The sequence below is a fragment of the Peromyscus leucopus genome, chromosome 2, assembly GCF_004664715.2.
Source record: "Peromyscus leucopus breed LL Stock chromosome 2, UCI_PerLeu_2.1, whole genome shotgun sequence".
In the NCBI taxonomy this organism is placed as follows: Eukaryota; Metazoa; Chordata; class Mammalia; order Rodentia; family Cricetidae; genus Peromyscus; species Peromyscus leucopus.
The window spans coordinates 128,600,167-128,623,752 of NC_051064.1; the positions used below are offsets into that span (position 1 = coordinate 128,600,167).

The 23,586-nt window shown below is 44.0% G+C and overlaps 1 protein-coding gene across 1 annotated transcript in view; it reads right to left on the minus strand.

Annotated features, from left to right (window-relative positions):
* Nucleotides 1-18,607: 18,607 nt before the first annotated feature.
* The window catches only part of C2H1orf94 (chromosome 2 C1orf94 homolog), a 43,601-nt gene continuing 38,622 nt past the window's right edge, over nt 18,608-23,586 (minus strand). Inside the window, exon 7 of the mRNA XM_028857708.2 lies at nt 18,608-19,031. Within this exon, the coding sequence (XP_028713541.1) occupies nt 18,956-19,031 (76 nt within the window). The 3' untranslated portion in view covers nt 18,608-18,955. The remainder of the gene's footprint in view (nt 19,032-23,586) is intronic.

Sequence of the window (23,586 nt, forward strand, 5' to 3'; positions counted from 1 at the left end):
GGACTGTTTATACCATGGAAATCAGGAACGGCTACAAATCAGGGCTTCAGTTATTGTTTTGTTGATTGTCTGGACTTAAAAAACGAACTGGTAAAATGTTAATAGTGCAGATTAACTGGAAAAGCCTGCCGTGTCTGTAAATGTTACACAGAGTGGCACACAAGGAGAGAACCTTCCTCTGGTGTTTGGAGTGTTATCTGGTTGGGCAAAGCGGCCGCTCACAGCGCTGATGAATGGAGGGAGTCCTGGCAAGGCTTCATTACTTCGCGTGTGCCCTACTCTTTAATGCAGAGAAAATATGAGCCACCAGTCAGGTCAGGGATGTGCCTGTTCCCTAGGTGTTTTAATAGGTTCGCTGTGGATACAAGGGTTCAGCAGAAATCAATGAAGGCGTTCTGTTAGCTACAGGGAATCCACAGTCAACTATGGCGTAGTGTGTGTTTTTAGATTTGTTATCTGTATGCTATGTATCCCTTCAATTAGTGACATTTTAATGAACTTACGGACCTATATATTACATGTGTTTATATTTTTGAAATGTGGTTGTCAAATACTGGCTAGCCCACCACTTGGAACCTCCCATACCAAAGCAGGGGACTGTCCCTAAGAGATGGCTGAAGGAAATAATGTCAGCTTGGGGAAGCTGTACTCCATGAAGCCCTAAGAGGACAGAGCAATGGCAATGTTTACCCAGCCATGGTCAGATGAGAGACACACTAGGCTTTGGAGTAATACGCATTAAAGGATTGTTTCTTCTGTTGTTGGAGAGAGCAAAGGCTTCAGTAGGTGTCTCCATATTTATATCACACAGTGGTGTCTCCATGTTGATATATCACACAGTGGTGTCTCCATGTTGGTATCACACAGTAGTGTCTCCATGTTGGTATCACACAGTAGGTGTCTCCATGTTGATATCACACAGTAGGTGTCTCCATGTTGGCATCACACAGTGGTGTCTCCATGTTGGTATCACACAGTGGTGTCTCCATGTTTGTATCACACAGTAGGTGTCTCCATGTTGATATCACACAGTGGTGTCTCCATGTTTGTATCACACAGTAGTGTCTCCATGTTGGTATCACACAGTGGGTGTTTCCATGTTGGTATCAGGCAGTGGGTGTCTCCATGTTGATATCACACACTAAGTATCTCCATGTTGGTATCACTCACTGGGTGTCTCCATGTTGGTATCACTCACTGGGTGTCTCCATGTTGGGTATCATGCAGTGGGTGTCTCCATGATGATGTCACTTCACTTTCTGGTCTCCACAGTTGGAATTGGGAGGCACTCATTATGAGGTATAGGCTATTGAGCATTATCTCTGGTATTCCCCCAGTTAATGCTCATAGTACCTCCCTATTATGGCAACCCAAAATGTCTGAAGATATTGCCCCAGAGGGACAAATGGCTCCTGTTAAAAAAAAAAAAAATCACAGGTCCAGATGGCACTTCAATTCTACTCAACCAAAAAGGCCATTTGTGTGGGAGGTACCATTCTGGACACTTAGATACTCAAATCAACAACAACAAAAAAAAAAAGCAGTGGCCTGCTCTTCCACATGCCTTTGGTCACCCTCTGACTTACTTCTTCCATCAGAGCATGAGCTGTGTGAGCATAAAGTGGTCTGAAGTCCATCAGGGGACATTCGTGACACTGAGGTCCCCATTAACTTTGCTGTACTGACTGGACCTGAGTCTTACACAGAGGCCCGGCATACTGCCCAACTCAGCTGTTGAGAGCCCTCCCTCTTACTTCCCAGTCTCACTGTCCACCTGAGCACCTAAGCAGGCACTTTTTTTTTTTTTTTTTTTTTTTTGCACTGAATTCGGGGCAGGCCATGCCCTTCATGCTTTGTTCTTCATCTCTTCTCCTGTCTGCCCCCCTCCTCCCTCCATTCCTTCCTTAGTTCCAACATGATAGAATTTATCAAACCTCATCTTTTTTTTTATTCTTGGTTGTTTGAAAAAAATGCCCATGGGGGCACTCTGGGGTGTGGTTGTGGGTGGGTGGTTGTTGAGGGTGTGTCTTGGGGTGGGATGGGCTCTTGCTCACCACTCTATTCAGTTCCTTCCTGCTCCTTATCGTGTAAGGGCTCGCATCATTCTCCTCCCTCCCTCTCACCATCTTCTTCCATATAATATCTCCTCTGAGCTTTGATTCCACAATTTTTTTCTTTATAGTTGCCATGGTCTTTGTCTCTTCACAGTATAGACTCTAAACATTCCTGTCGAAGCCTGTCCTTTCCAATTTGTCATTGTCTTTTTTTTTTTTTTTTTTTTCTTTCCTACTTCCTTCCTTTTTTTCTTCTTTTCTTTCTCTTCCTTCCTTTCTTCTCTTCTTGTCTTTTCCTTTTTTTTTATTTTTTTTTTTTTTTTTTTTTTTTTTTTTTTTTTTTTTTTTTCCTTTTCTTCTCCTCTTCCTTCTTTCTCTTTCTTCCTTCTTTCTTCTTCCCTTTGCTTTTTGTGAGGATATTTTATACCAAAATCAAAACCAAGCAAGTGAACATTTGAGGGGTATGGGGGGATTAATGTATGACCATTTTTTTTTTTTTTTTTTTTTTTTTTTTTTTTTTTTTTTTTTTTTTTTTTTTTTTTTTTTTTTTGTATTCATGTTACAGTCGCTTCTATGCTTCCTGTTTGCATGCATTCCCCTTCATGTATTTTTTTTTTTTTTTTTTTTTTTTTTTTTTTTTTTTTTTTTTTTTTTTTTTTTTTTTTTTTTTTTTTTTTTTTTTTTTTTTTTTTTTTTTTTTTTTTTTTTTTTTTTTTTTTTTTTTTTTTTTTTTTTTTTTTTTTTTTTTTTTTTTTTTTTTTTTTTTTTTTTTTTTTGTTGTTGCTGCATTATCATGATGGAATCTACCCTCAAAATATAAGACCAAAATAAGCTCTTGCTTCCTTAAGTTGATTTTATTGGATATTTTATCACTGCATGAGCAAAATATCTAGGCTTCCTATCTCTGTTGGGAAAGCTGCTTTCATCCAGACATTATCTTCTCTGGCCCATGCAGCTCCTAGGACAACTTAAACAAATGGCGTAAAGTCAGTGCTTCCCCACAGAGATTTTGGAATTTTCCTCTTCATTGTGAAGAGACCTATGGAACTGTTCTCACAGCCTGCCCATGGAAAAAGAGGGCACCAGTGGAAAGTCACAAGGCACCTAGCAGAAGAGCTGATTTTTTTTTTTTATGATTGGGGATGGACTGTACCCACAAGCCATGGGCTCAAATAAACTCTTCCTTTTTGAGTTGCTTTTATCCAGATATATCATCACTGCAATGAGAGAAGTAACTGAAACATGGCAATGTCTAAAAAATAGCTCCTCAGAGAATGTTGACTAATAAATCCAGAGGGGATGATGGTAGAATGAAAGACTTCACTGCTGGTCAGCTGTCTTATTAGTAGTTGGTTCAGGTGAGGGTCTTCTTGCTGAGGATGATTGCTGAAACTAGTAAGATAAAGTTTGATGAGTTGGATAATCGTGTGGGCTCAGAGTATCTCCCCCATGAAATAGTCATTCACTGTGAAAGAAAAAAAGCGTAGTGCCTTTAAGCGGGAGAAGGATGGAAAACATCCTTTACTAAGTGATTCAAGCACTAGTGATGGGACAAAGCCACCAGGTACCTCCTGATGTGATATACTAGGAAGGACAAGCCACAGCTTGCGGTTCTCCTGTCACATCAAATGTGCCCAAATGGAGAGGTCACTCTACAAAATAACTACCCTGGATTTCAAAAGATTTCATGGTTAAAGTATTTCATTGGGACAACTTAAAATTTTAATGAGATCTATGGAGTAGATAATAGTATTGATGTTAATATCCCTACTCAGGATGTCAGATCATTTTACTAGACTCTGTTAATTGTACAAATAATAGGTTTTGTGTGTGATTGACACCCACAATGTTTAAAGAACTCAAAATATTAAGCATTCAAGGAACAAATAACCTAATCAGTAAATGGGCAAATGAACTGAACAGTTTTCACATGAAGGAACACAAACGGCCAATACATACAGGAAAAAAAATGTTCAATATCTTTAGCCATCAGAGAAAAGCCAATCAACACTACATTGGGATTCTAGCTCACCCCAGTCAGAAGGGCTGTAATCAAAGAAACAAAAACAACAACAAATGTTGGCAAAGAGGGGAGTGGGAAAAGCACTTACACGCTCCTGCTGGGAATGTGAACTAATGCAGCTGCTACGGAAATCAGTATGGAAAATCCTCCCGACACTGAAAGTAGAATGACCACACCATCCAGCTATGGTGGTTGAATGAGATGGATCCCATAAATACCAGGCATTTGAATACTTGGTCCCCACTTGGTGGCTGAAGAGAATTAGGAGGCATGGCCTTGTTGGAGGAAGTATGTCCCTGAGGGCAGAAGTTTCAAGAGATTCGCACCATTGCAAGTTAGCTCTCTCGGTTTCCTCTTTGTGGATCAAGATGTGAGCTCTCAGCTTCCTGCTCCAGCTGCCATGCCTGTCTGCTGCCATGCTCCCCACTGTGATACTAACAGACTCCTGTTCCTCTGGAAGCTTAAGCCCCCAAATAAACCCTTCCCTCTATTAAGTTGCCTTGGTCATAGTGTTTTAAAAATCATAGCAAAAGAAATTAACTAATATACCAACTATACCATTCTTATGCACATACTCGAAGGGATCAAAGCCAGCAGACAACAGAGAAGCCTGCATGTCCGTGTTGACTGCAGCATTCTTCACAACAGTCATTATGGAATCAGCTCATCAGTGGGGGAATGGATGAAAAAAAAAATTGGTACCTATACAGAATATTATTTATCCATTAAGGGGAATGAAAGCATGTCATTTCCAGGAAAATGGATGGCACTGTGGATCATCATGTTAAATGAAATAAGCCAGACTCAGTGGGACAGATATCGCACTCCTCATATTAGAAACCCACAGTTTCCTGATTTTTGTAATTGGTCTGTCACTCTGCAAAAATAAAACAGCCCTTGCTCATGAAAGATACATACTAATGTATTTGAAGCTAAGGGACAGCCTATCCGGAACATGCATTCAAATGGCTCAGAGGGTGACAGTGTTAAAGGAAAATGACAGTGTGAACTCAGCAAGATGAAGAGTTAGAGAAACTGAGTAAAAGGTGTACGGCAATTCTCTCTTGCAGCTCTTCTGTATATTTGAAATTATTTCAAAATCGAGTTTATCAAGAGAAAAGAACAGATAATAAGCTGCCCCATCCCTTACTCCTTCCTCTGCTCCTCTCTGCAGCCTCTGCCATCACTGGGTACGTAACGTATCTAACTTCCCTGTCAGAACTTCCATAGAAAGTAGGCACTGTTACTGTTTATTGCCCTTCCAATTCCTCCTCCCAGAATTCCCTCTTCCTCTAGGTATCTATAGGCTGCTCCCTCCCTCATGCCTTTCTGATGCTTACAGCAATGTTCATGTCTTCCTTGACTAGACTGCAAACTCCACGAGACCAGTAACGTTGTTTACTGCTGGTTACTCTGCCTCTGCCACAGCACCTGGCAAATACTTCACACTCATTAAACACCTCCATTACCAAGAAGAGACTTGGGGAAAGCCGTAGGTGGTGGGACCAGGCATTGAATAAAAGCAAAATGATTCTAGAATCACAAACAACTTTGCTGCATTGGCTCTGCTTTTCCAAGAAGCTCCCCAGCTTACCTCTGCTCACAGGAAGATAGCTGATACAGATACTTCTTGACATGGCTCCCCATATCTTTCAAATCCTGGTACTGGTGTCTTTGGAAGACCTCCCCCACTTTGAGTGTGAACTGGATCCTGTAATTTACCTCCAACAAATCAAATATGTCAAGAAAGACAGACTACCTCTTCCACAATTGGCCTAGTTATAAAAGATTGTGGCTTCCATCTTACTGGTAGATACTTTCTGGCACTTCCCCGGCCTTCTCTCTGACTTACCACTGCCTGTGACATTCTCACTGGAGAGGTACATGGGGCAAGGAATCAAGGGAGATCTCTAGTCAATGGTGTGCAAGGAACTGAATCTTGCCGACAAATATGTGAGTAGTCACTTTGGAGACAAGTCTTCCCCAGTGAAGCTCTCCCACCAGACCTCAGCCCCACCAGACATTTGGATTACACCCATGAGAGATCTCAAAACAAAGGACCCAAGTAAGACAGGTCAAACTTTCTGGCTCACAGAAGAGGGACAATAAATGCTATCATTTGAGGCCAGTGGGTCTTGGAGTGTATCTAAGAAACACACCTTCCCATGAAGTACAGATATCACCTGAGGGTAAAAGGTTGAAAAAAAAAAAAAAGGTATTCTAAGCAAATGGACCCAAGAAGCAATCAGGCAGAGCTATTTTAATATCTGACTTCAAAGCAAAACTAATCAGAAGAGATATGGAAGAACACTACATGCTCATCAAAGGAAAACTCACTAAGGGGATATTGCAATTCTAAACATCTATGCACCAAATGCAAGGGCACCCAAGTTCATAAAGGAAACATTCCTATAGCTAAAATCACATATTGGAACAATTTGCTGGAAAATAGTGGCTAGCTAATACTCCATCCGCCTGCACCTGCACTTCTCCATAATAACCAAGCACTCTGGGTGCATAACTGCCTGGTTTTGCCACTTTTCCTGTCACCCACACTGCAAACTCCCTGGGCACTGTGATTTTCTCACAACTTTCTCATAGCACAATTCCTGTCTGATCCTCAGAATTCAGGGAACACTTCCACACTGTTAGTGGCAGCTGCTGTGGAAACAAGTGTGGCTGTGCCATGAGCAATGGAAAGTTAACTAACCTGTGATACAGTTGTATCACTCCTGGGTACATACCCCAAAGCATTAAGGACAAGAGAGAGGCTTTTATACCCAGGTTTGCTGTGGCATTGTTAGCAATAGACAAGTGATGGAAACACAAGCCAATGGATAAAGAAAATGTAGACTACATACACTATATACTCACCCACCAAGAAGAAAAAAATCACATTTGTGGGAAAAGGGGGAAAACTGGAAATCATGTTAAGTGAAACAAGCTGGACTCTAAAAGACAAATATTGAACATAGAATTTTTTTTTTTTTGGTTTTTTTCAAGACAGGGTTTCTCTGTGTAGCTTTGCGCCTTTCTGGAATCATTGGTAGCCAGGTGGCTCGAATCACAAGAGATCCGCCTGCTTCTGCCTCCCAAGTGCTGGGATTAAAGGCGTGCGCCACCACTGCCCGGCATGCACATAGAATTTTTTAAAAGGCATGAAAATAGAAAAGAGGTCATTAGAGAAGAAGAAAGGGGCAAATATGTTCAATTACCTTATATACGTGAAAGAAAAGGCCTATTTTGTACAATTAATTATACACTAATAAAAAGAAAGTAATAAAAACATTGCAACATGTATTATGAGAGCATCCATATGAAATTCAAAACTTGATGATTTAAATATGGTGCCAGCTGTCTGGTTCATGATTCCCTCTGAGCAGTGAGCAGAGTTAGTGTCTGGGGATACAGAAGGAGGGTTCTGGGGTCTGACACTTAGTTCCTATGCTGAGTAGTGCTGACATGAGTTCTTGTTTATAATGGTTATAATGGTTATAATGGTTTATAATGGTTTCACTAGTCTGAAACTTGTATTTTGGGGGGCTTTTTTCTATTTGCTTATCATACTTGATTATTAAGGCCTTTTAAATAAAACAACATTAGTGAGAAGTCCCTCATTAGAAGTAAATTTGGGGATCCAAGCATGGAACACAGTTCTTTGATTACAGCACTAGGAAGATCATGAGTTCAAGGTCAACATGAGCTACATAGAAAGATGCTGTCTTAAAATGACTATCTAAATAAGGGATGAGCTTATGCATTAACCTATGCATGTAGACAGTTATTTGGACCTAATAAAATTCTTAATTTTGCACATTTCTGGAGCAGAATCTGAATTGTGGGTACTTGGTCATGGCTTGGCTCCCTATGTGGTCTCAGCTGGATGGCCATCTGGCCCCCTGGACAATATTTCTATGTGTCTTCAGCATATAATTCTTTTTTTTGTAAATTATTTTTGTGTGTGTGCTAGGGGGAGGGTTCACATACCATGACATGTATTGGTGAAATTATTAAGGCCACTCCACGTAGTTAAAAGGATATTTATTTAATGGCATAACTCACAAATTAAGGGATAGGTAGGTCGCAGGGTCTGGGGAAGGGGTATCACAGTCCAGCCATGTTCTCTGGAGCTCTGCTTGGTCCATCTCCAACATTCAGGGTCCCGGCACAGAGAATGTGCTGGCCCATCCAGATCTCGGGTCTCCAGGCGCCTCCCCTGGCCTCGTAGGCGTGACAGTTGCCAGAGTCTCAATGGGGGTTGGAACTTCCAGATCCAAGCTGGAATGGCTACCCACTACAGGCATGTGTATGGAGATCAGAGGACAACTTTCAGAAGTCAATTTTCTCCTTCCACCTTTCTGTACCCTCTGAGAATTGAACTCAGGTCATCAGGCTTGCATCACTGGGTGGCAAGTACCTTTATCCATCAAACTATCTTGCCAGGCCCCCATGCAATTCTTGAAAATAGTATTTCTAACATTAAACTACATGAGAGGACGGAATGACCTGTCCATCTACCTGTTCTAATTGATGTACTTTTAAACCTTTCAAGGAAAAATATTTCTCCTCCTTCTTCTTCACCACACAAAGAGGTAGCCATAAAATTCTGGCTTGGAGTAATCATACCCTGAATTGTTGGCTTCTTTTTGTGAGTTAAAAAAGTTCCTCCTAACATGTTCATTTTAATTTAAAAAATGCTATTTTAAATGGTAGGGAGCCTTTTAATTCTCCACTCTGGGTTATAAAAAAAAATAATAGATAGGCAGAAATGTGTTATTAAAGCTATTTTTCTCAGCGTTCTGGTAATTTAATAAACTGCTGAAGCTCGGCCTTAAGACTTTATGATGCAGCAAGAAGAAGACTTGTATGTTGATGAATAGCTTCTGAGAGTCCCTCCCCCAACCCCCGGTTCCTGGGACGCCGTATCCTGAAGGACAGTGGGCTGCCACTGAAGAGTAAAGAAGGTGCAGGAAAACATTGTGTAAATATGCTTTTGCCAAGGCATTTTACTCCAGGATATCTCTCTCTCTCTCTCTCTCTCTCTCTCTCTCTCTCTCTCTCTCTCTCTCTCGCTCTCGCTCTCGCTCTCGCTCTCGCTCTCTCTCTCTTCCCGTGTGTGTGTGTGTGTGTGTGTGTGTGTGTGTGTGTGTGTGTTGTCTGTCTGTCTGTCTCTGTGTCTGTGTGTGTATCTGTCTGTCTCTCTCTCTCTGTGTATGCGTCTGTATGTCTCTGTCTCTCTGTCTCTGTCTCTGTCTCTGTCTCTCTCTCTCTCTCTCTCTCTCTCTCCTCTAAGGCTCACCTGATAGGTTAGGGTAGCTCTCAGAAAACAACTCTTGGGGTTGGCAACTTCTGAACATTTCACTAACCCCAGGAAGATTCCACACCAAGGTCATTGAGGGGCCCTTCCTGCTGCTTAGGCTACCATGACAAAAGGCTGTATGTTGGGTGACTTAAACAATAGCAATTTATTTCTCTTAGTTCTGAATGTCGGAAGGACCAAGACAAGATCATGATTGTCATCAAGGTTTGGTTCTAAGACCTCTGCCTGTGACTTGCAGGTGGACACTGTGGCACTGTCTTGCTCTCTTCTCATATGATCTGTTCTTTAGAAAGTGAGCAACCTCTCTAGTATCTCTTGTTGTTACTAACTAACACTAACACCATAGTACAGTTCCACTCTAAAAACCTCATCCAACCCTAGTTGTTCCCCAAAGTTCATCTCCAAATAGTCCATCTCATCACAGTGGGATTCAGACTCCCACCTGTTCAGTTTGGGAGGGCATAAGCATTTGTCCTATAACAGAGAATGTACTGGGTACCAGATCTGATCCTTGGCTCCAAACCCTCTCCCAATGGTCCTGGAACTCTACAGACCATTTCTGCTCTGCCTGCTACTTCCCACCTCCGCTATGTCCATATGGGGCACTGGATAGAGATCCAAAGCTGGAGGAGGAAGGGCAATTTCCCAAGCATCTTCAGTTCCTCTTCTGGTCAGCATCATCCAACAGTGGCATTTCCCCCAACAGCAGTTTCCATACCAGTTTGTAAAATTCCAAACACTTACAAAAACAGCCTCACTGTAACTTCTTCCAACACCGATACCAGGAAGGAAGTTCCTCCTCCTCAGAGGTGAAGATCACCCACTGAGAGACCTCCTTGAGTCCAGAGACACTAATCCCAAGTAGCCTGCTCCCCAGATGTGGACGTGAATTCCAGCTCTCTGCAGCGTCTTAAGCCTTTTGAATTTTCGTAGCCCCACCCTCTTCTGTTGAGTGGCAGCCGCTTCCTACAGTCGATACTTTGGGAATTATTCTTGGAATTTTTTTTTCATGCCTTTTCAGTTTTTCAATACAAGGCTAACAAGTATTTGTGTTAAATACTTCTGTCTGTTGAAAGAGTTGAAGTCAATTGTCTCTTGCCTTGGCTCTGACTCATAGCTAGAACTTCGCCTCATTTGACAGAAGGATGCCATCGTGGGATACAGGTGGACCTTTGGATCCCCCAGGACTTCTTCCCTTTTAAAGTAAAGCAAATGGCAAAAGTGTTTCATTTATGAGTTTGACCGCACTTAGCCAGTTTCCTGCCTCTCACTTGGGTAAGGTCTGGGTAATAGGTTGTAGCAAGAAAAATATCCCTGGTTGAAAAGGCTTTCTTCTTTCAGCCAGTTGGGTCTGTTAAGGCAAAAATATGATATTCTGTGTAACTAGCATCTAGCCCTATGTCTGGTGCAAGGGAGGTGTGTCATAAATGACTTTGATGGAACTCACCCCCAAAATGTCTACTAAGCAAGCAAGCAAATAGGAGGGCGGGCAGACAGATGGGTGGGTGTATGTTATATGAATGTATATTTATGCATGTGTATATATTACCTGACCTCAAGAGCATTTACTAGTGATAAAAATAAATGCCATTACTTCATTTTGTTAATATGCCCAAACTGGAAATGGCTATATGTGAAAGAAATTCAAAATAGAATTTTTAGTTAGAGTTTGCAGTCTCCTCAGATGAGCAAAGCCCTGGTCACTCTGAGGCCAAAAGAGAGTAAAGAGCTCAGCCCAGTCCCCCCATGCTCTGCCAGCCTCACAGAGTATCCCCCACCTCCAGAAATCATGCACACACTCCTGCTTGCTACCCAGCCAGCCAGCCAAAACCAGGTCACACGTGCTAAGCGGTGGTGAAGTGTCTGTCTGCAAGTGGGGTTCTGTGCCTAAGGTAAGTTGGAAATGCATCATCAGTACAAATAGCAAAGAACTGAGAAGTGAGGAGGCCCTAGCATCGGGAAACCTTGGAAGAGGACCTGACGTCCTGGTGGAGGAGCTCAAAGGCTGAGAGTCATCCTTCAGGCTTCAGGCAGCTCCCTTCCTTCCTGTGTGAAGGGTCTATTGCCAACCTCCTCCAAGCCTCTGACCTTGAACCCCGTGTCTTATCACAATGGCCTAACACTGGCGAGTCACTTAGACATCTTAGTTCTCCAAAATATGAATAACAATGAAACAGATGATCTAAGTTATAACAGAGCTCATCCACTCAAGGTTGTGCTGCTGGAAACGGGAAAGCAGGTAAAACTACTGTCTTTGAGTGAGTCCCACCAAGTGACCCTGAGTAAGGTATTTGTCCTGTATCTCTCTAAACTTTACTTCCTGCATGTGCAATAAACAGGAATCTCATGGGATCAGCACGATGTTAGGTAACAGAGGCGATGCATGCAGTGTGTGCATGCCGCCATGGAAGGACTTGCCAGTAAGCGGCTGTTCTGATTTCAGGAAGAATTTCTGGAACCCATGAAAACATGCCACTCTTCTACTCTGTGGCAGAACTACACCTGAGCTATCATTAGTTTTGAGATTTGAAAATAACTGCCTGGAGGAAAGGCCCTGGCCAAGGGTGGGGAAGGATGAACGAGGTCGTATGAAGGTCTGATGCAATGACCGAGTGTTCTGGTTTGGACATGAAGTGTCTTCCAAAAGGCTCGTGGATTGAAGAGTTGTCTGAGAGTCAGTTCTCTAAAGCCTTTGAGACCCTGTGTCCCCTTAAGGAATTCTTGGGAGAGAAATGTAGCTAAGGGAGGAGCTGACACAGATGCCCAACAACTTCCAAATACATCACACTCCCTGGTGCAGCTCACCTCTCTGGGGGCCCCAGAAATAGCCATGGGAAGAGGCATCCTGGGAACTTTTCCTGACTCAGGATTTAGAAGTCTGGGTGGGATTGCAAACAGATAGCACTATTTTGGGATGTTCTGGAAACTTTGAGATGTGGAAACCAGTTAGAAGTAGGTCACTGGGGGCAGTCCTTTGGGGCTCAATCGTCCCTAGCCCCTTCCTATCATGCTCTCTGATTTATGGTCAACTATGAAGTGAACATTTCCCTCCATGATGGTATTCTCTACCTACATTCACAGAGCAAATGACAAGTGACTGAATCTTCTGAACCAAAATATGTCCTCCCTTATTGAAGTTGTCTTTGTCGGACTCTTTGGTCACAGTGAAGAAAAGCTGACACAATGCCAGGAATGTTTTTAAAAGAGTAGATGTCACTTGTCTAAACGCCTAAATGAAGTCAAGGGTCTATGTTCTCACTCATCCTGGGATATCCCTATAATAATTGCATCATCTTCTGGAATAACTACAGCTTAATGGCTGTGTTGAAAAAGTCAAAAGCTAAGGGGATGGCTGGGTAGGTAAAAGTGGTTGTTGAGCAAGTGCAAGGACCTGAGTTTGGATCCCCAAAATATCTGGACCTAGGTGTACATTCCTGTAAGTCTAGTGCTGGAGAAGGGGTGGAAAGAGGGGGCTCACTGGTGTTTGCTGGCCACCAGTGTCACATAAAAAATGGAGAGTTCTAGGTTCAGTGAGAGACCCTGTCTCAAGGGAATAAAGTGGAGAGTGATTGAAAAAGCTTAATGTTCTCCTCCGGTCTCTGTGTGCACACAGATAGGCATGGGTACATACACACCTGTGTGTACACACACTCACACACACACATACAGGGGAGAGGGATATAAATGAGGCAGGCACTGTGTTTATCTTGCTTCCGGTGACTAAAGGGGAGCGAATAGGCAATAGTTTCCTTGAATGTTGTGCAGTTCTCTGAATCAGGGGAGGTTCTAAGAATGCCTCTTTCTATGATTACCCATCTGTTTCTGGGGTCCTCTGGGAGGTGATCAGAGCCATAGAGAGCAATGTGTTGGAAAGATGTCGGGCACTGGGGCCAGGCCCTCCCTTAGCTAAGTTTTCACTCAAGAATTTCTTAAGGAAAACATGATCACAAAGACTTCCAAAAATTTTACTCTCAGTCTGTAATGGAGTCTCAGACACCGGGCCTTGGTGGGTCAGGAGAAGCTCAGCACAATTAATTCAATGGGCATTTTTGACACCAACCTGTACTGAGGACCAAATTAGGGCATCTTCCACATGTGCTTTCTCTCTCTCTCTCTCTCTCTCTCTCTCTCTCTCTCTCTCTCTCTCTCTCTCTCTCTCTCTCTCATTTGTTTTCCCTAAGGCTTGAGGTAACACACACACACACACACACGTATGCACGCATGCACGCACGCACGCGCATGCACACACACACAGTTTAAATATGGCAAATCTCATTTCTGAGACAGCAATCCCCATCCCCCCATCCTTTGCTAACCCATCTACTTCCCACAGGGGCCCTTCCACTCCCTTGGCTCTTTATCCTGGTGTTCATAGCCAGACTTCTAGATGGTTCTGTGAGTCTCTGGAAGTCTATATCTCAAGTATGACCTCCTGCCTTCCTGTCATGATAAGCAACTCTGCTCTCTTCGCTTCCTACAGCTGTCTTCCTGCTATAGTTATATCGCCATTTTTTTCTTAAATCCATATTTGAGCTTTGTATCATTAAGGCCACGTAGTATCATGCATTGGTGAGTTAACAACTGCTTTGCTTTTGTTGCTGTTATTTGAATTTTTAGCTAAATTTTCCCACTCATGTCATAAAACAACTGCCAATACAATTTTCCAGAGCCACCTCTGATAATTAATCTACCACGTTCCTATTCTGCAGCCGCTCCCATGACCCTGTTGACACACCTCCTTTCTAGAGGTTGCCAGGTTTCTTCTCCAATCCAGGCTGGTGGTGGCAGTTCCAGGAGGTACTCTCTGCCTTGTGGTTATTGAGCTAAGCCCTTCCTGTCTTCTCATTCTGGAAATTCCCTAAGCATCCTTCCTGTGCTGAATCTCTGGTTCTTCAATACCATCTCTTCTTCCTGGGTTGGTCCCCTTGTCTTAGAGGACCAATTTTCACCCACCCACCTCCACTTTCCTGGCAGAGATGCAGGGAGATGATAAACTTCTAGGTACTTTGCACGTCTGAAAGCATATTCATTTTTACCTTCATCAGTTAGCATCCAGGTTTGGAATCCCAGATTGAAGACCATTTCCAGTCGATGTTATGACTACGCCAATGGATATTCCCGGCTCTGGTGTTACTGTTGAGAAAACTCAGGGTGCTATCCAGTTCTTGAACACTGTTGCTCAAGGTCTTTCTGGGATTTTCAGCATCCTACCTTTATCCCTGCTTCTCTGAAATTTCCTAAAGTTATGCCTTGGTGTAAGTCTCTTCCACTCACCTCTAGAAGCAGTGGATTGGGCATCCTGTTGGGGACAGTGCCTCAGGACCACCTCCCTGCTTTCACTGGAGCCTGAACTCCAGCTGCCTGAACATCTGGGGCCTGGACTCAGTCTCACTTGTCCTCTCTTCTGTCTCCTGGAGGTCACCCCGTTTTCTTGCTTATTCTCCTTTTCATGAGATTGATCTGATATTAACCTTTCAACTCCTTCACAGAAAAAAAAATCTTGAATAACAAGGAAAAGGGGAGAAAAGAGTCCAAGAATTGTTTTTTCTTGTTTTTAGTCATTTAAAATATGCTTGTAGAAAAAAAATTATCTTTTCTAAATATAGGTAAATACAAATATTACTGATTTCTCTCATTGCCTTTAGAAATTTTTTAATCTGTCTTTCTTCCTTTCATTTTTTTCCAGAGACAGGGTTTTTCTGTGTAGCCCTGGCTGTCCTAGAACTCACTCTGTAGACCAGGCTGGCCTCGAATTCAGAGATCCACCTGCCTCTGTCTCCCAAATGCTAGAATTAAAGGTGTGCACCACCACTACCCAACTTTTTCTTTTCTTTTAATTTTTTTTTTGATGTTTCCTATTGGGGAATATCTATTTCTAATAACTATCAGGTCCTAATGCTGATTAGGAGCTATTTACAAAAGGACATTCAGTATTGGCTGATTTCCAAAGGCCTCTGAGCAATTCTTTAGAGCCTTCAAACTCCTGCTTCTCTGTCACAGCCTGGTTGCTGCCTCGGGGTATGCATGTGTATTCCTCTTAATCCCAGTTTTCCATCTAGGCACTCAACTCCACAACCTTGATGCATGGCCTCTAAGTTTCCCCTGAGACAATGTCTCTGTCTTCCATACAACTGCCTGTGGAGTGTGTGAGGTCAGGACGGAAGCCGCTTACACTGCTGATCCCCTGCTTTCATCAGCTTCCAGTCCATGTTCCAGAGTGCTCAGCACGTGGAACCTCAAGTTCAGTACACTTTGGAACTCTGAAAGTGCAGCTTGCTTCTTGTCATAGATCCTTCCATCATTCCTGCATGATCTGTCCTTCCAAGACATTTCCCATTCCTCTGTCACACTTTGGCCTTATGGATAGTTGGATGTGCTGGATACTTTTAAACTGTGGCCTTGACCAACCTACAATCACCTTGGAAGAGAGTCTTCATGAGAAGTTATCAACATCAAGTTGGTCTGTGGGGGACTGTCTTGGTTGTTGAGGTGGGAAGACCCAGCCCACTGTGGGCAGTACCATTCCCTACACAGAGAGGGTTCTGACTATATAACTGAAGAAATCTAGAAGCAAGCAGGCAGTGGATACATTCACTTCTCTCTGATCTTGACTCTGCAGTGAGGCTTTAACTTCCTGCCTTGACTGCCCTACAATGGACTATAACATGGAATTGAATACCAAACAAATTCTTCCTTCCCTAGGCTGTTTTTGGTCAGGGTGTTTAATCACAGCACCAGAAATGAAACTGGGGCAGCAGGGTTATAACTTCCCCTGCTCTTATTAACTATGGAGCTTTTTCTTATTATTTGGGAGAAAGTTTCAGGAGTAGGGCAGAAATGTCTTTATTACCCCATCTTATACCACAGTCTACACTGAGTAGACATTAAGTCTATCTTGAGTCTACATCATCTTTTAATCTACACAACTTACCATTACCAATAATTGGACTCAGGTCCAGAGGAGGTAAGTTCTCTGCCAACATCAAAGTTGAGAAGTTTCTAAGAAACTGGATCTGATCAGGGATAAACCCATGTTCTCTGTCTCTCTGTCTCTGTCTCTGTCTCTCTCTCTCTGCCTCTCAACAGGCTGAGATAAAGGGAGGGTGGTAAACTATAGTCAAGCTATAAGTAACGCACTCTTAGAGGTTGTGATAGTTTACATTGTCAACTTGCCTTGGGAATAACTTTTGGGGCATGTCTTGAAAGAGTTTTCTAGATTAAGGGCACTGGGGAGGGGACCAACATTTCATGAGCCTGGTTTGCAGGCTGCATAAAAAGGAGGAAGCTGGCTGAGCACCAGCATTCATCGCTCTCGACTTCCTGACTGCAGATGCCATGGAACCAGTGGCCTCAGGCTCCCGCTGTCAGGCCTTCCCCATTGTGATGAACTGCTTGAGCTGTGCGCATAAATAAATCCTTCCTTCCTTAAGTTGCTTTGGTCCGATATTTGGTTTCAGAAACCAGGAAGGTAATTAATATGGGGAAGGGGCAGCCTGTTAACCAAGCACAGCAAGAAGGAACAATATGAGAAGTGGAGGCCCAATGAGTAACAGGAACCTCCAGTTTAGACCATGGAGAAAGATAAGGTATCAGTTCTAAGGGAAACTGGAGAAGTTACTTTTCCAGAATCCAAAGGAAAAGGTCAGTGAGTCTAGTGACATCACACTATGAGATCAAGAGAAATACTTCTTGTGGCTTAAGCCCATTCCAAGACACTGATGCCTTTCAGACAGGCAGAGGCCTGTCATTGCATGTAGGACTAGAGTATAGTGTCTAATGTTCTTCAGACGTGGCTCTCACTGTAGAGTTCAGCTCCCAGGTACCCAACACTGTTGATAAAAGAGCAATATGGAGGCAATAGTGGTGGTCCATCTATGTGCATGGACGAACAACCCCTGTTGCATTTCATCTTGATAACAAGCATTAAAAGGATAGCCCATGGTTTCACTTCACAGACCAACTCTGGTTGTAATAGCTGCTAGCAGCACCATCAGGAAAATGATTCTTCAGCTCTCAAGGGCATAAAATCCTATAGCTGATTAGTGATCCTGCCCATGGATGTAGACCTACAGAACCAATTCACACTGTCTCCTATTTCCATAGTACATTCTCCATAGATGTTACCACGTCTCAGTGTTGTCATTTAGGTCATTGGTCAGAGTTGGACAAGACAGAGTCAAAAACAGTATCATTAGGTACAGTGTTGAGAATGACCTCTAGGCTGACACCAGTGCATCATCACTGAATAGAGTTTGTCACATTTTAGATTGATTTTTGTTCCATTTATTTGATTATATGAGTGAGTGAGTGAGTGAGTGAGTGAGTGAGTGAGTGAGTGTGTGTGTGTGTGCATATGTGTGTATGTATGTGCACACATGCATGAAGATCAGAGGACAACTTCTAGGAGTCAGTTTTCTCCTTCTACTAACTGGGTCCCATGGATCGAACTCAGGTCATCAGGCTTGAAAACAAGTGCCTTGACTAGCTGAGCCATCTTATCAGCCCTTAAGATTCATTTTGAAATCATGTCCTATGCCAATACCATGTTCAAGAGAGACTTTGTATAAAACTTCTACCTGGGACAGGCCATAGGGGAGAGTATTCCTGTATTGATGGGGGAATGTCTTTCTGTGTGCTGCAAATATGTGTTGCTCTGATTGGTTGATAAATAAAGCCGTTTGGCCTATGGCAAGGCAGTTTAGAAGCAGGTAGGAAATTCAGAGAGACAGGAAGAAAGTGGAGAGAGACACCAGTGAGCCACCCAAGGAGCAACATGTAATGGGACGCAGGCAAAGCCACAAAACATGTGGTGATACATAGATTAATAGTTGTGGGCTAATTTAAGATATGAGTTAGCAAGCAAAAGTCTTGAGCCACGGCCATGCAGTTATAATTAATACAAGCCTGTATGTGTTTACTTGTGTCTGAGTGCCTGCAGACCAGGCTGTGGGACAAAGGAAAACTTTCAGCTACAGTGTATAATGCCCAGCTACAGCATGGAAATGCGGAATTTGGGGTGTTGGGGAGTAACTGAATCACAGGAGAAAAGAGGTAAGTGCTCAAGATTTTGACCCCTGAGGTTCCACATGTAGATAGCAACCTTCCCAAGACCCCAGTCTGTGTCTGATGAAACGCGGAGACTGATGGGAGGAAAATGAGCAGCAAAGCTTTCATAAGTCATGGCAAAATAAATGAATGGGCACAGGCATGTTCAAGCAGCTCTTAGTTTTATCATAAAATATAAACGTTCTAAATTAAGTGTCTTACTTTCTATCTTACCAACAACAACAAAAACAAAAACCAGTCATGTTAGCTAAATACAGGTGCCTGTGTGGTCTTATGAAGAGGAGGGTGTGTCTGTGGTGTGTGCTACATGTGAGGGGGAGCTATGCAGGTGAGTGTTGGTCAGTAGATGAGTCTGGTCTTGCTGTTTTCTGTCGGCCACCTGGTTGGAACCTTGGCTTTCCAAACTTCACACCAAGCTGTTGCAGAATCCAGTATTCCAGAATCTTTAGCCCTGATCCAAGGGCAAAGAGAGGTGGGGAGAGAGAAAGAAGTCTAAAAGCGTATTCCATTCCCACTGGAGGAAAAATAGGGGCTGTTCATCAGGGGGCCGCTGGACGCCGAGTTGAACCTGGAAGAGAGGGGAGATGTATGTAACAACAAAGTCTCCACTCTTCTGGAGAGACTGGAAGAAAATAATCTATTGATTTTGTGGCTGTCAAAGGTTGGGAAGCTGGGATGAGCTTGGAGGCTAAAAGCTTCAGTATCATACAAGGCTTTGGCTCTGGGCAAGTCAAACACAAACACAGTTAAAGGACAATAAAGAGCTGTATCCTTTACTATGTTGCTGCAGGGAGCTACTGGGAGCACATAAGGATGATGTCTAGGGTCCATGCTGTCTCCATGAAGGGGCCACAAAGAATGAAGGTCCCTGGATCTGAGCACCTCACCGATAGGCCTGTGAGCACCTGGCTGCCTTAGAGGGGCAAATGCATTAGGAAAGCCCACAACTTTGCAGAGAACAGAGCCCATGCCGGCATCTGATCCCAGCCAGCACCAGCACAACTTCCCCTCCATGAAGCTTCCCCTCTCAGCCCCTTTACCTCAACACACCTCAGAGAAGTAACCCTGAGATACCACTGTGTGAGTGCCCGCCATGTTACTCGGCCCTCAGGGAAGAAAGAGCAGAGATGATGTGTGCCTCTGCTTCGAGGAGCAGAAGCCCACACACCTCCCTGATTTCTTTACTTAGCACACTTGTATGCATAATTCAAAACAGAGTTCAAAGGTCATCTACTCCATGGAGCTTCCCCTGACCTCTTCAGATGGGACTTACTGCAATGGCCTCACCCATCTCCTATCATACTTCAAATGGAAATAGAGCTTAATACAAATTGCCTCAGAGCAAACGGCCAGATTTAGTCTAATCCAGGGATTCTCAGTCACTTTTCAGCTGGGCAGATGCATAGTACAAAAGAGAGTCACCTTCAAGACATTCTCCCATAAAATGGAGAGACAACAAGTGTGAGCATTAGGGGATGGAGAGGGCGATGGATGCATACCACGGTGAGTGTGTAACGGCTTCAGCTGCTTACAACATCTGCAGCTCCCTAGTTGCAACGGTCTGCGGACCAGCCACGGTTTGGGTACTATTTCATTTCCTTTCCTCTAAAATAAGTTCTAGGACAGCAGCGATAGGACCTGGCTGCTCACTACTCCATGCTCAGCACCCAACCCAGGGCCTGCCAGCACATCCCTAATGGGCAAATTGCCTATGGAAAACACATATCTTTTCCTCTCTTCAAAACCATACTGAAGGGCCTGAAGAGATGGCTCAGCAGTTAAGAGCATTCGGATGCTCTTCCAAAGGATCCAGGTTCCATTCTCAGCACCTACATGATGGCTCACAACCATCTATAACTCCAGTCCCAGGGGATCTGGCACCCTCTTCTTACCTTCTTGGGCACTGTACATACACGGTACACAGACATATATGCAGACAAAACACACATACCCATAAGGTGAAAAAACAAAAGTATAGAAAAGCATTCTGGATTATAAATGATTGGAAGCAATGGTAGTACGGTGTGTGCCTGTTATCCTAGCACTTGGGAGGTGGATACAGGAAGATCATAAATTTGAGGCCCGTTCAGTCTCACTAGACCCTGCCTCACAGAAGCAAGGACTGAGGTGTGCCTCAGTGGCAGAGTGTCTGCCTAGCATGTGGAAGGCCCTGGTTTTAATCCCCAGCACTGGAAGAAAAGAAGTGATGTTATTAAGATGCCCTGGATTTTGATCTGATTTATAAAATAAAAGCTCAAACAGTTACAAAGACTGTCAGTAACAAATTAACCATGTTGTCCCTCATATCTGTTCACTGCACCCCTCGTCCCTAGCTTCTCTGGGTAGATCACTTGTAATCAGATCAACGGCCAAGGGTCCAGACAGCATGAACACTGGAGGGCCAGGGGGAGAAGCAGTGTGTACCGACTAAAGCTACCAAGGGATGCTTCCTGCTGGAGAGGGAAGAGGGAGGGGAGGAGGGAGGAGGAGCTGCATCAGCTCCTAGCAGTGGCTCCCAACCTTCCTAATGCTGCAACCCTTTAATACGGTTCCTCGTGTTGTGATGACCCCCAACCACAGAGGGACTGAATGGCTTCCCTCCTCCTCTTCTGAGAGCATGGGCTTCTTGCTCCCGTCTACCCCACTTCATCCCCTCTCACCTCTTGCTTCCATAAGATTATTGTCATTTCTACTTTGTAACTGTAATGTTGCTACTGTCATGAGTCATAATGTAAATATCTGTGTTTTCTGATGATCAACCCCCAAAGGGGTCGTGACCCACAGGTTGAGAACCACTGTTCTAGATTGTGGTGCACATGCATCCTGATTTACTTGGGGCAGCTGAGAGAATACTGTTTCCAGAGCAAGCATTGCTCATGCCCCAGTAAATGCTCCAGCTTATTGTTTTATTGCTTGGAGGACCATTGTATAGTTGTCATTCCTGATGGGGTATGCAGATCAACTGGGCAGAGGGACTGAAGGTCTTTCCTCCTCCTGTTCTGAGAACGTGGGACCTTTGCTCCTGTCTGTCTCACTTCATCCCCTCTCACCTTTTGCTTCCTCTGCTTCTGATGACCATACCTGTCTTCCAGACCAAACTCTCCACCAATGGCCATGCATGCATCCTCCCTTGCCTGATCCAGCCTCACCGGGTCTTCTTGTTCAATCCTCAGTTGCATAACTTCAACAGCTCTACTACCCAGAGTTCCCCACGTTGGCTCCCGTAGTACCCCGCTCTCCTTTCCCCCGCTCTGACCCTGGCGCCCAAGTGCTCTTCTGAAGAATCACTTTCTACACATGACTTCCATTCTTTTCCTGACTCCCCCATGGTACACACACACACACACACACACCTCACTAGAAGCTGCTTCCGAGATCTTTTCCTGTCCTCTCTTCCCCTTCCAGCCCCTCCACCTGCTGGAGGCTCCAGGGCTGGGTCCTTGGGTCTCCTCTATGCGTGTGCACTCTGTAGTGATTCCTCTTGTTCCATCTGTTATATTCTAATGATTCCTAAAATCATTGCCAGCCCCAACCTTGGCCCCAAGCTCCAGGCTCCTGTATCCACCTGTCTACCAATAGTTCTGCTCATCTATCTGTGATGATTTGAATGAGAAATGCCTCCACCCATACTCTCAGGCATTTGAACACTCAGTCTCCAGTTGGTGGCACTGTTTGGGGAAGTTTAAAGAACTATCTTACTGAGGGGCGAGGCTTTGGGAGTGTAAGGCTCTCCTGACATCAGGTTTGCTCTCTGATTCCTGTTGTGGTTCAACATGTGAGCTCTCAGCTTCCCATTCCTGCCTCCATGCCTGCTGTTTGTTGCCATGCCTCCCTTCCAAAATGGACCTGTATTCCTCGGGGACCCTAAGTCCAAAGAGTCTCTTCCTTCTCTAAGTTGCTTCTGGCCATGATGTTTTCTCACACTGAGAGAAAGTAACTGACATTGACGGGCAAGTTCAGTGTCCAAGACTGAACCCTTTATAAACAGCCTTGCTCTAGTCATTGCAACCTAAGCTTGGCCACCATTACTCATCTAGTGCACAGAGCAGAAGCCTGGGACTTGTGCTCGCCCCCAAACCTGTCTGTCCTCTTCCCTTGTCCTCATTCCATACACAACCATGGCCAAATCCCACTGGTTCTGCCAAAAAAATTAACATCCTAGATTGGTTCACATGTCCGTTTTCTTACAGGAACCACCCTCCTCTACATCACCAGCATCTGTTTCGTGGGCAGCATTGAAGACCCCAGCGTTGACCCCTGCATCAGCCCTCACTCCCATTGCCCATTCTTCAAACCTTGGCCAACATGATCTGCTCTACACAGGAAATGAGAGCATGCTCTTCCACAGTTTAAAGATCTCCACGACATTCTGCTGTTCACAAAACACTTACCATGCTGACCAGTCCTGCATCTCTGATTTCTATTCCACCCACTCTGAGACTCCAGTCACTCAGGGGCCTTCGAATGTCTAATCCTTCTGGGTAGAGTGCTTATCTCTCATACACATGCATGGCAATGGTTCAGGAAGCCTTCCTTGCCAGGAATGGTGGTTCATGACTTAGTCCCAGCACACATAATGCATGTGAGAGACAGGATGAAGGCTATGAATTCAAAGCCAGCTCTAGGTAGCAGAGTGAGACCTTGTTTAAGGAAGGAGGAGAAGGGGGAAGGAGGATGGGAAGAAGAAGAAAAAGAAGCAGAAGAACAGAAAAAGAAGCAGAAGCAGAAGCAAGAAGAGGAAGAGGAGGAGGAGGAGGAGGAGGAGGAGGAGGAGGAGGAGGAAGAAGAAGAAGAAGAAGAAGAAGAAGAAGAAGAAGAAGAAGAAGAAGAAGAAGAAGAAGAAGAAGGAAAGAGGGCTGGAGAGATGGCTCAGAGGTTAAGAGCACTGACTGCTCTTCCAGAGGTCCTGAGTTCAATTCCTAGCACCCACATGGTGGCTCACAACCATCTGAAATGAGATTTGGCACCCTCTTCTGTGTTCATAATAAATAAATCAATCAATCAATAAATAAATCTTTAAAGAAAAAGAAGAAGAAGAAAAGCCGAAGCCACCTCATCCTTTGGGCCTCTGATGACACGTTTGTATCTTATCTCTGCCCTGCCTGCCCCCCGCCCCCGACTGT